The sequence below is a fragment of the Protopterus annectens genome, chromosome 9.part0 (assembly GCF_019279795.1).
Source record: "Protopterus annectens isolate FY-2018-M chromosome 9.part0, PAN1.0, whole genome shotgun sequence".
Classification (NCBI taxonomy): domain Eukaryota; kingdom Metazoa; phylum Chordata; order Ceratodontiformes; family Protopteridae; genus Protopterus; species Protopterus annectens.
The window spans coordinates 462832681-462854323 of NC_056743.1; the positions used below are offsets into that span (position 1 = coordinate 462832681).

General features: G+C 39.7%; 1 protein-coding gene across 2 annotated transcripts in view; it reads left to right on the forward strand.

Annotated features, from left to right (window-relative positions):
* Window positions 1-21643, forward strand: part of LOC122811272 (ES1 protein, mitochondrial-like) — a 151197-nt gene that overhangs the window by 50620 nt on the left and 78934 nt on the right. The window contains exon 1 of one of the 2 annotated variants that reach the window (XM_044083003.1): window positions 6794-7014. The exons of the other annotated variant lie outside the window; for it this stretch is intronic. Coding sequence (XP_043938938.1) covers window positions 6895-7014 — 120 coding nt within the window. The 5' untranslated portion in view covers window positions 6794-6894. Of the gene's footprint in view, window positions 1-6793; window positions 7015-21643 lie in introns of those variants that run through there. 2 annotated transcript variants of the gene reach the window in all.

Consider the following 21643-nt stretch of genomic DNA (forward strand, 5'->3'; position numbering starts at 1 on the left):
GGGAATGGCAAGGTTCATGAGGCATTAGGATAGCCATCTGGAGAATGGTGGCTCTACTGGGCCTGACTTCCTCCTCCCGCTCCGACAGCCCGAAATATGCAGCAGAAGACACACCGACAATCAAAACACAAAGTGCAAATCTATGCGAAGACACCACAAAGGTTTGGGATTTCACCAGGTACTGCCACATTCATTTACACTCTCTCATTGGGTTGTCTGATTTGGAGAGAGCTGTGAAGAGGTGGTACCACTGCTCTAGCAGGAGAGCCTCTGAAGTGCTTGTCTTAGCAATAGCAAGGTCTCACCTGCTGCCATCTTGAAGACAGACATGGGTGGAGATCCTGCCCCCCCAATCTGGGAGCATCATCCCGGTGCCCTGCTAAACTGGAGAAGATGGGAAAAGGAATTGCTTACCCATGAGATCTCTCTGGAAAAAAGGAATTGCCATAGCTTGATGCTCACCTGCCTGGAATCAAATGCTTGCCGTGTCCGGAGATGCTGCAGTGACCATTGGGGAGAAAGCACACAGAGAGCAAGAACCTTCATGTGTAGTCCAAGAACCTTCATGAAGCATGATCAAGGGTGGCCATGGTCCCTACCCAACTTGAGGACCAGACTTTCCCCCTCCTTTAATGGTGATAGTACAGGCATAGACCTGCCGTTGTGTAGTCCCTCTTCTCTCTCGAAGGGTAGCATAAGCACTGCTGTATCTACTTGGCGCTGATAAAGTGACATGCCGCGAGGGCAACAAAGGCAGATTTTTTCCAGTTTAGAGTAATTCCTAACTTGGCAAAACCTCAGTGACTTCCTGAACCACATTTTCTCACCCTTCTGGCCCTTGAGGTAAGGTCTAGAAGGCATGGAAAAATGGACTCCCACGTTAGACAGGGTTTTTCCTTCCTGCTTGCACCTAGTGAGAGTGTCCTTCACCTTGGTTCCGAACAATGATGAACCATCAAATGGGACATTGGTGAACGCAGACTTGAAAGCCTCCGCAAAATTGCACAGGCGCATCCAGGAGTGACTCCTAAGAGAGACTCCAGAACCCGCAGCCCTACTCGCTCCATCAGCCGCATATGAGATCAGCCTCATGGAGGAGTTGGTAAGGGAAGTTAGGGTAGATATCTGGGAATTGACCTTCTGTGCCATGGCATCAGAAATGTTACCCTGTAGAGAATCTCCTAGCTCTTTTAGGAGATCTCTCCGGAGCCTTGTAAAATGCAACAAGTAGTTCAGCGACCACAGTGTAAAGGCAGCTGAGGTAAACACACGCTTCCCATACCTGTCCATAGCCCAGGACTCCTTGTTAGGCGGATGGATGGTAGACGAAGTTTCAGCAAGTTCCTTCTTGGTGGCCACTGCAACCACCATAGCATGTACTGGAATGCCTTTAGATAGATACTCCTTGTCAGAGGGGGCAGACAAAAACCTATTGGGTCTCCTTGGGAATGGTTCCACAGTGTCAGGAGTTTCCCACACCTTTCGACAGACAAGATCTAATAGCTCATCAAAAGGGGGAGAAACCCAAGAGGCGGAGGGTTGAGACCCGAAAGCCTTTAGGAACATGACTCCTCCTCAGAAGGGGATTTGGATGGCCAGCCGCCTCTCTTGCTTCAGGATCTCCAGGATATCTGAAAAAGAAATATCTTCAGAAGATGACCTGGGGGACCCCTCTGACTCCTCGAGGTCGGTATCTGACGTGAGAGACTCATCCGGGGAGTCAAGGTGTTTCCTCTTACACAATCTCTTTCTGGCGGGCTCCTCAGGCAAAAACTCTGGGTAGACATCAGAAAGTTGGGGACCACTCATGGAGGAATCCTGAGGCTTAAGGTCTCTGCTGCCCATGGATAGAGCATGATCCGAAACTGACACTGGTGCTGGAGGGGGCACAGTATCAGTGCCATAGGATGCAGCTGATGACCTGGCCAGCACACTCCTCATAACCTCGAAGGCTGATCCCCCTAGCTCCGAAGGCCAACTAACTGAAGATGAAACAGTAGTAGACCTCCACTGCCCAGGAGATGAGGTCCAAAGCTGATGTCGGGCCTAAGCTCACTTGGGCCAAAGCACTGAGAGGAAGGCTCAGAACCGATGAAGATCGATCCGAGACCTCACCCTTGGGTCCGACTGGAGAACCGTGAACCCTCAACCCCGTGGACGGAGCCGACGGGGTCGGAGAGGAAATCGGAACTGAGAGGCCAGGCGAGACTACTGGAACTGGCCTAACAGTGCCCGATGGCACCAACTCTGGCTCCAAAGGCCGAGAAAGGCTTGGAGGAGGAACAACAAAGGATGAAGAGGCCATAAGCTCTGGAGCCGTCTGGGTCAGAGCCGAAATCAATTTAGCCAACACCGATGACTGAAGCAGTTTCTTCATCACCCTATCAATGTCCTCATCGGAAAGGGTCCTGGAAGATAAAGTAGGAGATCTGGATCTCCCTACAGAAGGGGACTTGCATGAAGGAGAACCCGGTCAAAAAACTGGAGACCGGCTCTGAACGGCTGGGAGTCGATAAGGACTTAATCAAGAGACTATCTTCTTTCGACACCGAGGTCAATAGAACCGAAGAAGGAGAAGCTGTTCTAGCAACTTTCTCTGGCAGCTCTGAAGAAATAGACAGAGCTGGAGAGTGCTTCTTGGAAGTCTTTTTGTCCTTTTTAGCTGGAGAAGATAATGCACTGGAAGACTTAGCCAAGTCTTCCTTGAAGGAGGGTTTAAGCAGTCCTTTCAAAATGAGCTTGTTCTTCCTCTTCTGTAGCACACGGGGACTGAAGGAATGACAAAACAAGCAGGACTCTTGGAGGTGAATAGCCCCCAAGCAGTACACACACACACACAGAGTGCTCATCAGTTAATGACATTTTATTGCTGCATTCAACACACTTTTTAAAGCCCGAAGGCCTGTGTTCCTTAGGATCCTTGGACATGCTGAAAGGAACAAATTAATACATACATGCACTAGACCCAACTTACAAGAAACAGAGCCTCTAACTCAAATGGCCCAGAAACTGGCGGGAAAACAACAGGGAGGACTAGGTCCTCTAACTCAAATGGGCCTAGCCCGGGGAAACAAAGGCAGGAAAGCACCACCAGCCAGACACAACACTAAACGCTAACATAATGGACCACCAAACCAAAGACCATACAGAAACAATGGGGAGGACTAGGTCCTCTAACTTAAATGGGCCTAGCCCGTGGGGAAAGGAAACGAACGGGATACCCAAACAGCCAGACAAGGGCACAAAAAATGACCAGAGAAACAAATACAGGCAGTAGAACACCACTACCACACACACAGAGCTATGAAAATAGCTTTTTTGAGCAACAAGTCAACAGTTTATAAAAATTGTATAAACAATATACTTAGCCACGGCCAAAAGCGAGACCACATCTGAGCTTAATGAGCAGCAAACGAGATCTGGGGAATAGACCTGTTGCATGATGGGATACCTCTTAGCCATGAGACAATTGAAGACTTCGAGTTAGAGTATGGCTGAGTCGGAGCCGAGGTTCAGCTCCGAACCCACAGGTAAGAATGAAGGCGAGACTGGACTACATAACATTGAGAATTCAAAGTAAAATTAATAAAAATACTTTACTGTAAGTCAAACAAATATAAAACCATAAGCTCTTTCAACTTACACTGAAGACTTTATTAGCTACAAAACATACATTGCTCATTGTATAAAATCCAGTTTAAATAACCTGATTGACCATGTAATCCACATTAGAATGCCATATTATAATACAGTAACAGAAATACAGACATAAATGATTAACTAAAAACTGAACTGCCCGTTCTCATATTCTTTTTCTTTTAAGAACTACTTTATAATTGATTGACTGATTTACAGTAACTTTTTTTTATTTCACTCCGAGTCCTCATTTTCTCTGGCATTCATGAACAGACTGAATAGGCTGTTGCTGAAAAAATTATAATCTATCCCAATAATAAGGGGTATAGAGGACACAGCTACCTGTATGGGAATGGGTTGGGGACTTTGTCCCTTTTGGTCTATATTTGTTTCAGCTGAACAGTTTTCAGTCACTTTATTCATGATGAAATGACGTAGCATTGCAGCAGAGCAAACATGATTCTCTCTTAAATGAGTGGAAGTATGTCCAAGTATCGAAAGGCAGTGCTGTATCAGCCTGATATCAGCAATGGTAATAGTTATGGAATCACAACTGAAGGCAAATGTTTTGGAACATCTGAAATCTTATGCTAGAGTTCTTTAATTGGGACATCAAGGCAAAATGACTTATAGATATTACTCACTTAGATTTTAGCAAAATATCTGACCTGGTAGCATGCTGAAGGTTCATGAATAAACTGAGGAAACTTACAGTGGATCATGTGGTAGTAAGACAGATAAACATTATTTGAGTAATATAAGACAAGGGCTCATAATAAATGGTATCCACTACAATGAGGTACTACAGGGTCCAGTTTTGGGGCTCTTACTTTTCAGTGACTACTAGACAGGCTTCCAAAAGTCTAGAAGGAAAAGTTTGTATTTTTGCTGATACTACAAAAAATTTTCAAGTGTTGACGTACAAAAAGGCATAGAAAGGATGAAAAGGGTCTTGGCAACATTAACAGAGTCTAGTACATGGCAACTTAAATTTACTGCAGAAATGTAAAATAAATTATCTGGAAAACAAAATACAAAGAACAGAGTTTAGCAATAGAATGGAAACAGCAGCATCATTACAAGTGGTAACGGACCTCAGGAAGTTAAATCAGATTATGTAAAAGTATGCAACTAGTATAAATCAGCAGCTAGGGATTCTGGTAGACTACTGACTTGCATAGGAAGGGATTTCACCAGCTATTATCTTTCTGTAAAGACAGTTAATAAAATTCCATCCCAATTACTTCAACCGGTTCTGAAGTAATAATGATGCATGGGCTGCACAAGAAGCCACAGAAAGAGAAATCAAAAAAGCTTTGTGTGTATAGTTTCTAAGAAGGAAGGTACATGTACAACTTTATATATGCTTTGAAGCACCTCAAGGGAATCCATTGAGTCTAAGCAGGTATCATACTTTAGGTTAAAGAAGTATATAAAAACAAGACAGTACAAATGGTAGATGCAAACAGATTGGATAGGATGTAAGGAAATATTAATTCACAGAAAGGATGGTGATGGATTGGGACAATGTTATAGAAGACAGTAAATTCAGAAACAGAGATGCAATTCAAAAAAGTGTTGGACAAACATATGCACTTCTTGCCAGGAACAGGAAATAAGACCTGTATGTTAAATAAGATGAGCAGCTTATCCAATGTGTAGGTAATTGCAGAATTAGTTTGCAAGTCACCCTTACCTGATAACATAAATGTGCCTCTGGGATTCATAAAGGTTACCACTAAGTGTACACTTTATGTATTCAACAACATCCCTGTCACACTACTTGTGCTGTCTGTTCACTCAGAAAGGTTACACTGTGTACTTAGTAGTAAGCTTTATGAATCACATTGTTTCTTAATATTATTCTTATACCTTGATAAAAAAATACACAAACTGATATAAAATAAAAAAACGAAGGAACCAAGTCAAAGATCTACTCCAAAATATGTTTATTGAGCACTTTTGTTTCAAATAGAACTTCTTCAGAATCGATTTGTTTCAAATATAAACTTCTTCAGAATCGATTCAGGATTCTGAAGAAGTTTCTATTCGAAACAAAAGCACTCAGTAAACATATTTTGGAGTGGATCTTTGACTTGGCTCTTTCGTTTTTTATTTTATATTAGTCTTACACCTGATATTAATCTGCCTGTCCCCTCTTCTTTACATCTCAGGGTTTTACTATTAGGAATACACATTTGATTTTTCAGACTGCAACAGCTCAATCTTAACATCATGAACTCTGCTCATTGCATTCATTGTAACAGTAACAGGGAACCTCAAAGCTTCATGGTCATGCAATACTGTGGAAGGGAGACATTTCCAAAACAGCACATGGCAGTTTCTGGTGAGACACTTGATTTGCTTTAGCACAAAAGAGTAAGTTATTTCTGAGCTGCTGTGCTCTGGAAAAATACAGTGTTAAACCCTCTCAACTACTGGCTGCCTTGAGTGATACAAATCTGCTTCCAAACCTTAGTACTGTTACATGAAGGATGGCAGTATAACTACATAACTTACTGATTATATGTCTCACTACACCTGCGGTGTCTCTTTTATGCTGTCTGATTTTTAAGAATAAATATTTCATTTCTTAAGACATAACCAATTATCTTCGTAAGTAGAATTTATTTGATAGCAATATGCAGATTTGTGCAGCAGTCTACTTATTTGCTGACAAAAAGTAATAACTTGACAAAATGCAGTTAAATTCTAGATGCAGCTTACATTTTTTTTATGTATATAAAAAGGAATGTGGCTAAATATGAAAATATGACTTCAGCATTATCTGCCCACATTCATTTACAGCTGTCCTGCACCATCGTTTCAGCATATACCTTGGTATGATTTGAACCTGAGAAAATCAGTTCAGTAAGAGAAGAAGGAAGGCAATTTTGCAATTGTAGTGAAGACATTCTTTTTGTTAGCCAAAAATCTTGTTAAGAAGAGTAAAGCGAACTAATGGTGGCAATTTGTTCCAATGACGGTAATCCACAGCCATTTCTAGCTCATTACCTCTTTGTCTAATAGGATTTCTCTCATCAGTATTTTTAGACTCAGATCTTCTTCATGGACACTGAGCTTCTGGAAGAACAAAATAGGCTTAAAGCTGACGTCAAGGGTGCAGGTGGTTATATATATCGGGCTTTTGTAGTACAATCACTTCCTTGGCATTTGCATGTGAGTGAACGGGGAGTGTTTGCCTGTGCAGGTGAGTGTGTTAAAAGTAAGAAGCAATACAGGCAGAAATCAGCCAGCATGCTGTTGTCTAAAGCTCTGCTAGCTCGAAATTTGGCTACATCTTTAAAGAAGCAACCTGCTTGCTTAATGCATCAGTCTGGTGACTGGGGAAACTGGGGACACACCAATGTTGCCATTGTAAGTATGACTTTTTTAGTAGTCCATTAAAGAGTTTTTCTGAAAAATAAGTTATAGTTATGTTATCTTACTTCTGGTGGACCAAATTGCAGTGTTTTAATTCAAACTGGACTGCTATCTTGAGCTGAGAAGAGACATTCTTTCATTTGAACACCATTGTCCAGCGTAAATACTATAAATGCTAAATGGTCAATTATGCTTTGCTGTATCAAGTTTCAACCACACTAGTTTACACAAAGATTTATACACATATACATGTCCACACACATACACAAACACACATGTAAACAAGTACAGATCTATTATGAAACATCTAAACATATCCAACATGTCCCTATTGCCTTTCTACTAGGATACTGATGTAAGAAAACTGAGGATTTATTGGTTAGCTGTACTAATATGGTATAGAGAATATCACTTGAGAAATTTACAGTTTCTTGCAACTAATTTTTTTATTCATATTAAATGTACATGGCAGTTTAAAAAGTTCCATTTTAACCATTGTAAGTTACAAGAAAATTAAAATAAAACTGTATTACCCTATAAAATCATTCTTAAGCAAGACTGAGTTTTAAGAGCATTTGCAGTGGAAAAATGTACACTTGCATAGTATGAAGTATTACTTTGCCATAATCAGAAATATGGACAAACCCTATCCAAAGTAGAATTTTTTAGTACTTGTCTCATGTACTCAAATATGAGGATTCCCCTAACTGCCTGAATTGCAAACTTTGTCACCCCATCTCAGAGGTTAAGGGAATACAGTTTGTTTTACGGAAAAAAAAACAACCATGTGATTTACGATTAAGGTAGTATGACCTCAGTTAATTTATTTAGCAAGGGGGGTGCCCTGCTACAGAAACAAAGACATTAACTCTTATTCTTTCAACAAATTAGTTGCATTTGCTTATTTCTTTGATAAGGGCAATACTTGTGTTTAGTCTGCAAAGGCATATAAACCTCTTAGGTTTATACTGTGAAACAGATAATATTTGGATTTTTAAGCTGATATTAAGAATTAATTCTAACATTACTGAAACATTGTGTGTAGTCATCCCAAAAATATCCTTTAAAAGTGTAGAATTCCAAAGTGTGTGCTTTACAAATGCATTGCATTTAAGTAATACATTAGTTTTCAGTTTGAATGTAAGAGAATCAATATTAATATATTCCTCCTTCTTTTAGGTACTTAAGCAAAAGCTGTGAATACTGACACTTTTAATGGACTAAGAAAATTATTTCTCTTATGTGTACTACTTCATGTTACTTAAACTGATCATTTAGTGTGTGTCATAGTAGTAAAGTGGAACATAACATTAGCATTGTGTCAAATACAAAAGCATTTATTTTATAGAAAATCAAAGCCAGTTTGCACTGTAACATAGTAAAGGTGGTAGGACATTGAAATGAATCAATGTTCCACTACCAAAGTACTTCTTCTGTTTTTACTTCTAAACAGAGTACAGCATAGCAGAATGCAAATTAGGTTTATGATAACTGACACCTACACATCTTTTATATTGTCAGAAGCTGTGCAGCTACATGCTATATTATTAGGGCAGATAGCCTGGTACAGTGACATCAGTGGATGAGTAACCCATCTCTTCATGTGAATTAACTTATGTATTTTCTTTGTATATAGCATTGGACAGGGGTTGTTGCACATTTGGGTGCTGCTTCTTTGAATAAACTTCCTTGGCCAGCTACAGGGCATCCCAGTATGCTCTGAACCCCACACAGTTACACCAAGTGTATAGTACTTTGTCACCCCTGTGACATGCAAGCTGCATGCGTCCTAGCTGTAAATGTAACATGTTCATAACTGATGTGTTAAGCCACGTGTTGACCTCATGTATCCGACCAATTCAGTATAACTCTGACTGTGCTCTGCTAGCAGCTGGGAGGGGATTTAAGTTTAATTTATTTATTTGTTAACTGGGTGAATGAACTCATCTTTCTTGGAACCTTTCCAGTCATGTCATAGGTCAAGAAGACAAAGTTACAGGTAAAAAATATTGAGAGCATGTTGTGGGATGTGGTCAGAAACTGGGGTCCTCAGAGAAGACCCATACAATTATCAGGAACAGTGACAATCAACAGCAACCACTAAGCACCAGAAAGCAGCAAAACACAACCAAAGAGTGATCTACAAATTTTATTGTAGCAATTTCTTTTTCTCAACAGTGACAATGTCTACACACACACACACACACACACACACACACACACACACACACACACTTCCCACTGACCATAGCAAATCAAATATATGTGGTCATCGTACACTGTCATAACAATAAAATACCTGGGTCAAGAGTGAACTAATCCAGACCTGAAAACCCATAAGGAAACACTGTAGCCATCAACCCCCAAAAATCCTGTTAAGTAGTGGCGTCAGAGTTCACAAAATAGGCAGTTACCTCTCCAGACTTGGTAAAAAGGTGGTAATAGTATTGTGTCTGCATAGTGCCAAAATTAGGGACACCTCTACTAGGACAAAAAGGATTAACATTAATTATGAAATGGACATTATTTGTGTTGGACTGAACAGTTTAAGAAGGTCCTCTTCGGTAAGCAGCAGGATATGATGGGATTACTGAACATCCTAACACACATGAGAAAAGGACATTGCTTAGTGAAATCCTCCTATCACCTCATATGTCACCTGAATGTCACAGCTAAATTCTGGCCTTCAGTCAGCACCTAAAGACATGCTGTTATTGACAGAAGATTCAGTGCCTGATAGCCTAGAGTAAGATATGCAACTTGTTGGAACAATTTACACACGATGGAGATAACTCCTCCACTTGGGGAGTGCAAATACTAAATAGGAAATGTTCCAACCCATCATTTTGTATATATCTTTTATACAACTCTTCAAACTCCAGTAAATAAATAAATAACAGTGACTTTGATAGCTGTCAGAAGTTTCAACAATAAAATGAGTGATTAATGTTTTTATTCCCTTTAGTTTTATACACGAATCGGGCATATTTTATAGACTAGAGGAGATGTTGTGGAAAATAATTAATAAAGAGCTGAAGGAATTAATCTGGAAGGGGGAGAGGGCAAAAGTTAATTGGGATAAGTTGATCCTTCCTCTAGAACAACGTAGTTCAGGGTTCTCTGATTTGAAGGGATAGTTTACACCCACACACTTAAGTCTCAAATACGTAACACAAGCAGAAGGTTATAATTCAAAACTGGAAAGGATGATGGGGGGGGGGGATGCAATAAATAAATGAAGTGGGATTTTGTTTGGAGATCCTTAAGGACTATTGATAACAACCATACATAATAATATAGTCATAGAGTAGCAGACTACAGCAGAGCTAGTAAGGAAGATGGCTACAAAGGTGCTTGGTATGACATCTGGACAGAGGAAGGACGACAAGGAGACATAGTGTTGGAATGAGGAAGTACAGGAGAGTATACAGAGAAAGAGGTTGGCAAAGAAGAAGTGGGATTGTCAGAGAGATGAAGAAAGTAGACAGGAGTATAAGGAGATGAGGTGCATGGCAAAGAGAGAGGTGGCGAAGGCTAAGGATAAGGCATATGAAGAGTTGTAGGAAAGGTTGGACACTAAGGAGGGAGAAAAGGACCTGTACCGATTGGCTAGACAGAGGGACCAAGCTAGGAAAGATGTGCAGCAGGTAAAGGTGATAAAGGATAATGAGGGAAACATACTCACAAGCGAGGAGAGTGTGTTGAGCAGATGGAAGGAGTACTCTGAGGGGTTGATGAATGAAGAGAATGAGAGGGAGAGAAGGTTGGATGATGTGCAGATAGTGAATCATGAAGTGCAGTGGATTAGCAAGGAGGAAGTAAGGATAGCTATGAAGAGGATGAAGAATGGAAAGGCTGTTGGTCCAGATGACATACCTGTGGAAGCATAGATGTGTTTAGGTGAAATGGCAGTGGAGATTTTAACCAGATTGTTTAATGAAATCTTGGAAAGTGAGAGGATGCCTGAGGAATGGAGAAAAAGTGTTTTGGTACCGATTTTTAAGAATAAGGGTGATGTGCAGAGCTGTAGTAACTACATAGGGTCACATCATGAAGTTATGGGAAAGAGTAGTGGAAGCTAGGTTAAGAAGGGACATGATTCACGATTAGTGATCAGTAGTATGGTTTCATGCCGGAAAAGAGCACTACAGATGAGATGTTTGCTCTGAAAGTGTTGATGGAGAAGTACAGAGAAGGTCAGATGGAGTTGCATTGTGTTTTTGCAGACTTAGAGAAAGTGTATGACAGGGTGTCTAGAGGGGAGTTGTGGTATTGTATGAGGAAGTCGGGAGTGTCAGAGAAGTATGTAAGAGTGGTACAGGATATGTACGAGGGTAGTGTGACAGTGGTGAGGTCTGCGGTGGGAGTGATGGATGTGTTTAAGGTGGAGGTGGGGTTACATCAAGGATTAGCTCTGAGCCCTTTCTTATTTGCAATGGTGATGGACAGTTTGATAGATGAGATCAGACAGGAGTCCCCATGGACTATGATGTTTGCAGATGACATTGTGATCTGTAGTGAGAGTAGGGAACAGGTGGAGGAGACCCTGGAGAGATGGAGGTATGCTCTAGAGAGAAGAGGAATGAAGGTCAGCAGGACTAAGACAGAATATATGTGTGTGAATGAGAGGGAGGATAGAGGAATGGTGAGGATGCAAGGAGTAGAGGTGGTGAAAGTGGATGAGTTTAAATACTTGGGATCAATAGTTCAGAGTAACGGTGAGTGTGGAAGAGAAGTGAAGAAGAGAGTACAGGCAGGATGGAGTGGGTGGAGAAGAGTGTCAGGAGTGATTTGTGACAGACGAGTTCCAGTAAGAGTGAAAGGGAAGGTCTACAAGAGGGTAGTGAGACCAGCTATGTTATATGAGTTGGAGACAGTGGCATTGACAAAAAGGCAGGATTCAGAGCATGACGTGGCAGAGTTAAAGATGTTAAGCTTTGCACTGGGTGCGGCGAGGATGGACAGGATTAGGAATAGGTATATTAGAGGGTCAGCCCAGGCTGGAAGGTTTGGAGACAAAGCCAGAGAGGGAAGATTATGTTGGTTTGGACATGTGCTGAGGAGGGATGCAGAGTATATTGGGAAAAAGATGCTAAGGATGAAGCTGCCAGGTAACAGGAAAAGAGGAAGGCCTAAGATAAGGTTAATGGATGTGGTGAGAGAGGACATGCAGGTGGTTGTTGTGACAGAGCAAGATGCAGAAGACAGGAAGAAATGGAAACAGATGATCCGCTGTGCCGACCCTTAATGGGAACAGCCAAAAGAAGAAGAAGAAGAGTAGCAGAAAATATTCTAAGAACTAAGCCAACACAAGAATGGAGAAAGTAGATTTTGCTTATACAGTTGACTGTAAGTAGGTGTACAGAAAATAGGCAATAGGGGGTGGAATTTATTGGAGAAAACTGCCAAAAGTACCAAGGAATTCGAAGCAAATAACTGAAGAGGGAAAGGTAATAGGCTTGGATGAGGCCAAGAAGAAATGTAGACTTGCAGGCTAGAGACTGTCTTCCCTGCCAAGGATGATCAGAGTATAGATGAACAGAAAGGGACAGGGGACTCTTAAGTCAAAGACCTGCTCTAGTAGAGTTTGGTCGAATCTAGAACAGAAGTTGCTGTTAAAAAGGGAAAAGTAGTATGGCAATAAACACTGCATGATAATTGTAAGAATCAATCAACAGAGGTTAAAAAAGATTGGGAAGAGAGACTGGAAAAGCAATTTATAAGAGAACAGTGGAAGGACATACATATGGCTCCCGGGTATGCAACAAAGCCCAGAAGGTTTACAATCTTTGCTTGGAAATCTTCACATAGAATTTTTTCCTCAAGTAGATGGCAAATGTTGGAAGTGTGATGGGGAAGAAAGATGTAATTGGGAACATATGTTTTTGGGGTGCAATGAGTTGGCAGATTTTAAAAATTCCCTAAAGAGTACTCTGTCAGAAATATTAGGTAAGCAAATGGCTGTAACTAATGCAATGATTCTTTTGAGCTGGGACACAGGATCTAAATTGCCTAGACATGGTCAAGTCTTATTAAGTATAATTCTGTTGGCTGCCAAAAAGCAATTACTAGAAAATGGAAAACAAAGTCTATACCAACTGTTTTTGAAGAAATGAGCATTATAAAACAGATAAAATAACTGGAAGAGAGATCTTTAGAAAATGGAAACAGCAAATTACTTAGAAATAAATAGAAATTGTGAGAACAATACATGCATAATAATGTTCAGGAGGAGGAGTGAGGTTTAAGGGAAGGCAGGGAAAAGGTATGCAATACTGGACTGATGACAGTCACAAGGAAAGAAAATATATGTGATGTATAATGTATGTAAATGGAAAAATGTTAATATGGTTTGTTTTCTTTTCTGTTAGTATATCTTTGTTTATATCTTAAGTGATAATTTAATAAAGGTATTAAAAATAAAATGAGTGATTTATAAGCTATTCTCTGCTTGGAGGATGTTGATATCTGTATCATTATTGAAACATGGTTGAAATATTTAAAATACGTACCAGAAATTCCAGACTATGCCTCCATTTATTGTTGCGTTTCTAATGAGATAAGCGGTAGTGGCCAGGATTCATATATATTTACTGGAGCAGAGCACATCTCACTGCTCACTTTGTCAGGGATGTGTTAGTCGCTAAAACTGTGGCACTGAATCCCATTAAATGTTCCGGTGAACATGTGTGCATTGATCATAAAGCAGTTGAAACAGCTGTGAATGACAGCCACATTAAACAGACTGCAGCTTTGTAGAGCTTGGCTGCATGGATACAAATCTGCTGTGTTTGGTTAACAGCATACCATGGCATACTGTACATTCTTTTACAGAAATTAATGGACATGCATGTCTAATAGCTGAATACACTTACACTGCTCTGCTTGGATGTTGATTAGTTGGGACTTCTGTGTATCACCATACTATGCAGCTTCCCAGATGGTACTGGCTGTCCCCATCCACTGCTACAGTTATATTTGGCCTAGAAATACAGAACTGTTCCAAATTCCTGCAGCTCAGTGTAGTGAACTTTTAAACTTTGTTTCCCTTCATATATTATGCAAAGCCACCATAGCCTTGCATGATGTGCAGTTGTTTATGGATCCCAGTCAGTCTATCATTGTTTCTACAATAATGTCTAAAAAGCTAAGAAACCAAGAAAACAAGTCAGAACTAGAAATTGCTCATACAATAATTAGTATAGATGGTACTGGATATAATATAAGAATACGTAGTACTCCATCTATGTCCCTTAAAGAGCAGTAAGATTTCCTTACTAAATTCTAGGATATAAAAATCAATAAAAAATACAACCCTCAGGGGATTGTAACTATACAAACAATTGGGTAAACGACTCAACTGACTATGTTAATAAAACAATTTAGAAATCAAAGCATAAACTACAACTAGGAATGTACTTTCTTGACTTGCTACCTTTATTTTGCAACTTAGTGCATTTAAAACAAGTTTAGTGGGGAGAGGAACAAATGTAAGTCTATAGACAGTTAACTTCTTTGAAGACCTTCTGAATGTGGTCTTTTTAAGAGAATGCCAGATGTGCAAGGTGTTGAGTAGCGATCAAAACATTATGCCTTTTAACAGTAAAAAGTTTAACAAATGTCTTTATTTTCTTAAATGGTAGGAGGTGGTTAAGGTTCATATTGCAGACAAGCTGCTATCTACGTAGACATGGAGAACATAGGACTGAGATAGTACTGTAACATGTTCATAGGTAGGTACTAGGCTATTGGCCCAAGGGCCTAAGTAAGCCTACCCAACAAGGTTCCCTGGCTTATGCCACCCAAGAAAGTTATTTTCCTGTGCCCGTCGAGCAGAGCCACAGAAGTGATCCCCGGGGTGTATAGGTTCATAGGTAGGTACTAGGCCATTGGCCCAAGGGCCTAAGTAAGCCTAGTAACCAGCCCTTGCAAGTCTCAGACCTAGGACCCTGCACAATATAGTCAAAGTGATTTACCACTAAGCCATTTCAGATGTAAATGTTTCTGAACAGCCACATAAAAGAGCCTTGGAATTTATGGAGAAAGAAATAAGCTCCCCACCTAATTGTTTTGCCATAGGTAGGTCTAATAAGGATGTACTAAAAGATATAGATAATTGTCCTGATCCAACTTGTTAAAAACAATAAGAGATTACACAACAAATGTTCAAAAAGTAATGAGCAAGTAATGCTATCATCTGATCCATTTCATACTGATCATCCCCAAAACAAACGTGACTTTTGTCCCCCTACCATTATAGAAAAACAAGACCAATGGGAGGTATACAACAGGGTGTAAATCCTTTTACTAATGAAGTTGGCCTTTTACAAGAAAACCCTCTTGCAGATGTACTGTCACATTTAATTCCTAATATTAATGGAAGTACACCAAGCAGACAGTCATGTTAATGCTAAAAGTAAATTGCCAGCTTCTGCCCCTGAGGCATACCAAACTATCCCCACCTACAACATGTAACCCATCCTTAAATAAGCAAATTCTGGTAATTGGCAACTCTAGGCTGAGAAATATGTTACTATGAGTAGACACATATCAGATATAACACCAGTTATATGCTTAAGAAGACAGAAAATGTCAAGGCATAACTTTTACTTTGTAGAGGTTATGCTCACAGGAGGTTACGGACACTAAGGTTCTTATTGTTGGTGGAAATAAACTGGGAAAGGCAGAGATGGAGCATGTTATGTCTGATATAGTACACATGTTAGAGCTCAGCAAACAAAATGGGTTTGGCATTGCATTTTCAAGTGTAGTACCCTCAACATCACTATCAAAATATAAATTAAAACAGGATAGAAGCATAACAAGTGAAATCCATAATCTGGTATTAATATACAGCATTCAGCTTTTATGTTGTTGGGAGCAGATTAGTACCAGAAAAAATATTTTGCAAAAGCAGTTTCCATCTGGGGTACATAGGAAAGTGATTACTAAATTTACAATGTTAGTTTTAGGCTCCTCTTTCATTCACTTCTAACAGCATCTAGGGAATGTGCAGAAAAAAGGAACCTTATCTCATATAATATTATAAGTCTGAACAAAAAAATTGTAGGCCTGCATAAGTTGTCAATCAGAGAAAACTCAGCTGTTGCTGTTGTGACAGAAACATGGTTTGGCTCATATTTCCCCTCACTAAGTACATCAGGTTTTATTGGATTTCACTATTATAAACAACACAAAATAGGTGGTGAGCTAGCCATATATTTTAACCAAACATCTATTTTAGGTTATGCAAGTTCCAAAGCTGAACTAATTTAGGGAATTGTAATGACTGGCAAGAGAAGTATAGCACTAGTTGGCTTTTATAGACCACCTAAAATTTGAGCACCCCCATACCAGTGAACTTTGATAATGAACTGACATTATGCATGAGGAACAACATCTGTTTCAGCTGTGGAAACTTAATGTTCCTAAAAGTTAGGAGGCATTTACTTCAAGACACTCTTGTGTCAAGCAACTACTAGGACACAAGAAGGTGGACATGCCAGGTGGTTAACTTTGACAGCACACCCTCAAATCTCCTGGATGCTTTTGGACGCTAATGTTAGTCATAGATGTGAGGCCTTTCCCTCAGTTAGTCATCTCAAACCAGTTATGTATGCAATGGAATATACCCATGAATGGACAAAGCAAACCATGATTAGGAAATATCATTAGGCAGACTAGACAATGACAAATTTAAGGCTAGTAAAGTGGAATTGGGAAACAGACCTAGTAAAATTTGCTAGAGAAGACTATTGGCCTCTTTTCCATAGAAAGATTCAAAATGTAATAGAACAGCATGATCCAACATCCAAAAGTATTACTCTCAACAAAAGAAACCCACCATGGTGGGAAACATGGAAAAGGTCCCTAGTTAGTCTGGCTAAAAAAAAAAAAAAACATCAGAGTATGAAAAATGTTTCAGCCTGAGGAAACTAAGCAAGATACCAAAAAATAAAAAATAAACAAATCCCCTTAGGTACTGTGTTTATATGTTCAGAAAGCTAGGAAAATATATAGGAGCTAAATCTAGATGCTCATTTGACAACAAAGAAAAATAATTTTAAGCGTATCAGGTGTTTTTTTTGTTGGTTTCTAGTAACTCGGTACTTAGGGATGGGGTTCTAGTGTTTACTGACAATACTAGTATTGCTAATCTTTTTATAGAAGCATTCTTAGACCTCCACCAGAAGCAAGGCTGTTCTAACCCAGCAATAGTTATGGCTCCCTACTGAACTGTTGTTGACTCAGACTGCAGAGTCCTAACAGGCCCCCCCCAAAAAAAAAAGAAAGCCCCATAATACAGGAGAAGAATGAATATCAAGCATAACTCATCTTTAAACTTGCTTTTTTGTTGGCAACAAGCCCCCTGCACATCAATGTAGTTTAATCTCTTTTTTTATAAAACAGCGCAGAAGAGCATTATTCTGTGCAGTACAGGTAAGTGTGATTTCTTATATATACAAGTGTATACATGTTTAATCCTAATGAACCACCCTGGTGGGTGTGCTAAATGACTGACAGTTTTAATTAGCATTTGATTTTGGCACCAAATTATAATGGTGCACGTCAGTGTTTGGATTAGTGTTGCTTAATAAATAAGAACTTTTAGTAACCATGAGTAAAAAATACAATAAAATAACTTCTTCCATAAGAAAATCCAAAAATATGGCTTTAAGTTTGTTACATAGCTATGCTGGCTGCATGGGCTTATGTTTCTGCTAAGAGAAAATCCAAGCAATAGAAGTATTTTAAAAACAAAATTTAATTAAAATAAGGCGCTGCAAATGCTTTTGTTGATGCTTCCTCAGATCTGCCTGACTAGAGATGGAGAACCGAACGATAATCTGAGAATGTCCTTCCCCTTTGCGACTTGTCCAGGCCTCTGAGTTAGTTTAGACATACTGTACCATTAACCTAGCTGTAAACTGAAATCAGTTATTTTATATACTGTTTTATATGTTTTATGTAGAATTGTGCAGGGGTGAAGGTGAAAGGATGCTCCTGTGTAGTGATCGTGTCTGCTGGGTCTGCCAATACTGCAGACAGTCTTGTTTCATGCTTTAAATTATCCAGTTATGTGAACAGGAGGTGGGGGAATGGTGGTGTAGAAGGTGGTCAGGAAGAAAGGGAACCATGGCTTGGTTGAGGAACAATTTTATAGTGATGCTGGTGTCATCCCGATGCAGGGAGTATCAAGCTGTGGGGGAGATATGCCTGGTATTTCTATTTTAAAAAATAGAGGCCGTTACGGTTTATGATGTAGTGGGGGGGGGGGGGTAAGGGACATAAATGAGTGTCGGAACATAATAAATGTCTTGGTGCAGCTTAAAGGGGAGGCAGGGGGTTACCGAGTCGATTAAGGAGTCATATCAGATTTTTGTTAACAGTTTTTATATATTTGTATAATATATTTAATTGTATTTGTTACCATCTCAATGGAAGACCCTAAGAGGAAGTGGCAGTGTGGTTGTAGAGGTCAGGATCAGTTCTATCTTAACGTATGAGTTTTGCAAAAAAGTGGAGTTGAGAGTACGGAACTAATAGCTAAAGGTGCATAATGTATAAGGGTCTTTTAATATAAGTAAAACCTTTTAGATGTACTTTATCAGGTTTAAAGTAGGGGCAGAAGTGTAACCAAGACTTGGCTGATTGCAGGCTCATGGGCCTTAGTCAGTTGGTCTAGATGGATCATAAGAGCAAGGGAGAAAGATGAAAAAATATCGTGATGGCTTGGGAAGAGGTGGGAATCAGATGGATAATCCCAGTATTATACTACAAAGTTAGACACAGAAAATTATACCTTCATAGTCAGTACCTATCAAGTATCAATTTTAATGACTTAATCTAAACAGAACAATCCAGGACCAACCAGCATATTAACAATTACCAAAAAAGAGAAAAAAGTCAGCATAAATAGTGGTGGAATATCCAGAATCAGACCGTAGCAGGAGTAGTTGGTGAGTCCATGACACATATATAAGAATGGATTATCATAATCAATGAAGTTAAACTGTCAGAAGACTCTGGATGTCTGAATGGTTCTAGTAAAGTCCAAGGAGTATGGTGTAATTTGGTGTGAGAAACATCCATATCTTGTAGTTGCCTCTGTCTATTAGCCAACAAGGCCTAGTATTATACTACAAGATAGCCACAAATAATTACACCTTCCTATCAGAATTAATCAGATATGACTTACACTAAAACAAAAACACATGCAAATCAGAAATATAACAATCCAGATCCAAATAAGGTATTGAGAGTTACCAAAAAAAAAAAAAAAGAGTCAGCATAAATAGTATTGGAGCATCCAGAATTACACTGTAGTAGGAATAGTTTGTGAGTCCATGAAAAATAATTAAAAACAGATTATCAGAATCAATTAATTTAAAATGCTAGAAGACTCTGGATGCCTGAATGGTTCTAGTAAGGTCAAAAGAGTCTGATGTAAGAAATGCCAAAATCTTGTAGTTGCTGTTGTCTGTTAGCCAGGATGGAGAACAGATAGGTCATGGGAAGGTATTAATAATATTAGCAAGACCCAGCGGGAATGATAATGTCCACATTAAACTAAGGCCAAATTAGGAATAAAAACGTGATTGCCTAGCAGGTTTCAGAGTCTGCAGGTTCAAAATGTAAGGCTAGATGAAGTTAGAATATAATCAGAAAAGATGTCCTGAGGTCAAGCTGTTGTCCTCCTTTGAATGGATTCTGGAAAATAGGAAGACCAGAATATCAGCAGGTTGAGGTTTGATGTCAGTAGGTTGAGGTTTGATGTCAGTAGGTTGAGGTTTGATGTCAGTAGGTTGAGGTTTGATGTCAGCAGGTTGAGGTTTGATGTCAGCAGGTTGAGGTTTGTAGTTGCTTGTGTCCTTCCTTAGTAGAATTGGTGGTGCTTGAGCTTTCTATGCTTCAGGATACAGTTGATGGATGTTGAGGTATTTAGACCTGGGGTTTTGCTTGCGTCTAAATAAATCTGCCACTCAAGTACCTTTTTCTTGAGTCTGTCATTTATGCTCTCTGGGAATGTTTATTGTTGAGCCTGTCGATGATAAGGAAATGAAATACATTAAGTCCAGGTTTTTCTCTGGTGTCTCTTGCTAAAGGGTTCGACATTATTCCCTGTCATATAGCTGTGTAAGGGTGAGTCATTCTGGTCTTCCATTTGCTGATAGTTTTACCAACATAGAAGACATTGCAGTTTTGACATTGGTCTCTGTATAACGCTTTATTTGTGCTACAATTGCCATGCCAGAGTTTTTTTTATGACTTGCTGTTAGGGCTGAAAAAAAGGATGCTTTCCTAAACATGAATTTGCAGTATTTGAAGTGAGAAGAGCCGCAGGGGTAAGTTCCTGTGCGGCGATCTGGGTTGACAGGTGGAGTGTGGCTGCTGTTCTCCGCAAAGTCCCAGATGTTTCTGCACCTGCGAATAGTGAAGGTTGGTCAAGGTGGTAGCATTTTGTTGAGGGTGTGATACACCAGTTGTTGATTACCACTTCTTTAACTTCCTGGTAGTCTGTTAAAAAAGTTAAGGTCATATTGGTGCTCCATTTGTCATTTCCTTTTTGTTCTTCAATTCTTCGGATCTGGCACGATGTCGTGTCCCCAAGTTATTAGTAGATCTTGGTTGTTTTGTTTGCTTGCAATGATGGGGTCAAAGATCTGTAGTATTAGTCTTTGGTTATAGCCTCTAGCTAACAAATCCTTTTCAAGATCGGTTATGTTCTAGGTGAGTGTGGAGAGTTCTTTAGATACTCTAGCTATCCTGAGTCCTTGGGACTTTATGAAGTTTTGCTTTATTCTGAAAGGTGCAAGTTGTTTCTATGGAAGAGTAAGGTCATTTTGGTGGGTTTGCGAAACAGGTGTCATCCTGATGCCCCACAACATCATATAACAGCCTTTATTTTTTAAAATACAAATCCTGGCATATTCCTCCACAGTTAGATACTCCCTGCATCAGGATGACACCAGCGTCCCTATAAAATTGACTCACAACCGGGCCACAGCTCCCTTGATTCCTGGCTACCTTCTACATTGCCTTTCCCCCACCTTCTGTTCACATAACTGATGATTTAAAACATGAAATGAGACTGCCTATGGTGTCCTTAGATCCCAGAGACACAATCACTACACAGGAGCTCACTTTCACCTTCACCCCTGCACAATTCTACATAAAACATAAAACATATGAAATGTTATATAAAATAATTGATTTCAGTTTACAGCTCATCTAACCCTACATTATCACTAAACTAACTCAGAGACCTGGACGAGTCGCAAAGGGGAAGGGCACTCTCAGATTATAGTTTCATAGTTTCATAGTATAGTACTAGGCCATCTGCCCTGGGGCATTTGTAAGCCTAGCCATAGTGATGTGGCTTTTGCCACCCCATGAAATGGTACAAAAAATGTACAGAATAAATTTAGAATACTGTGCCTCTGTCTAGTAGTGACACAGTGAAGGTCCCCTTATATAATAGAATTAGTTTACTGTGCCCCTATCTAGCAGTGACACAGATGTGACCCCTGGGGTAAACTTACAATCTCCCATCCACTCATCAAGATTTCTCTTGAAGAGAGTCAGTGAGGGGCTCTGCCTAATACGAACTGGGATCTTGTTC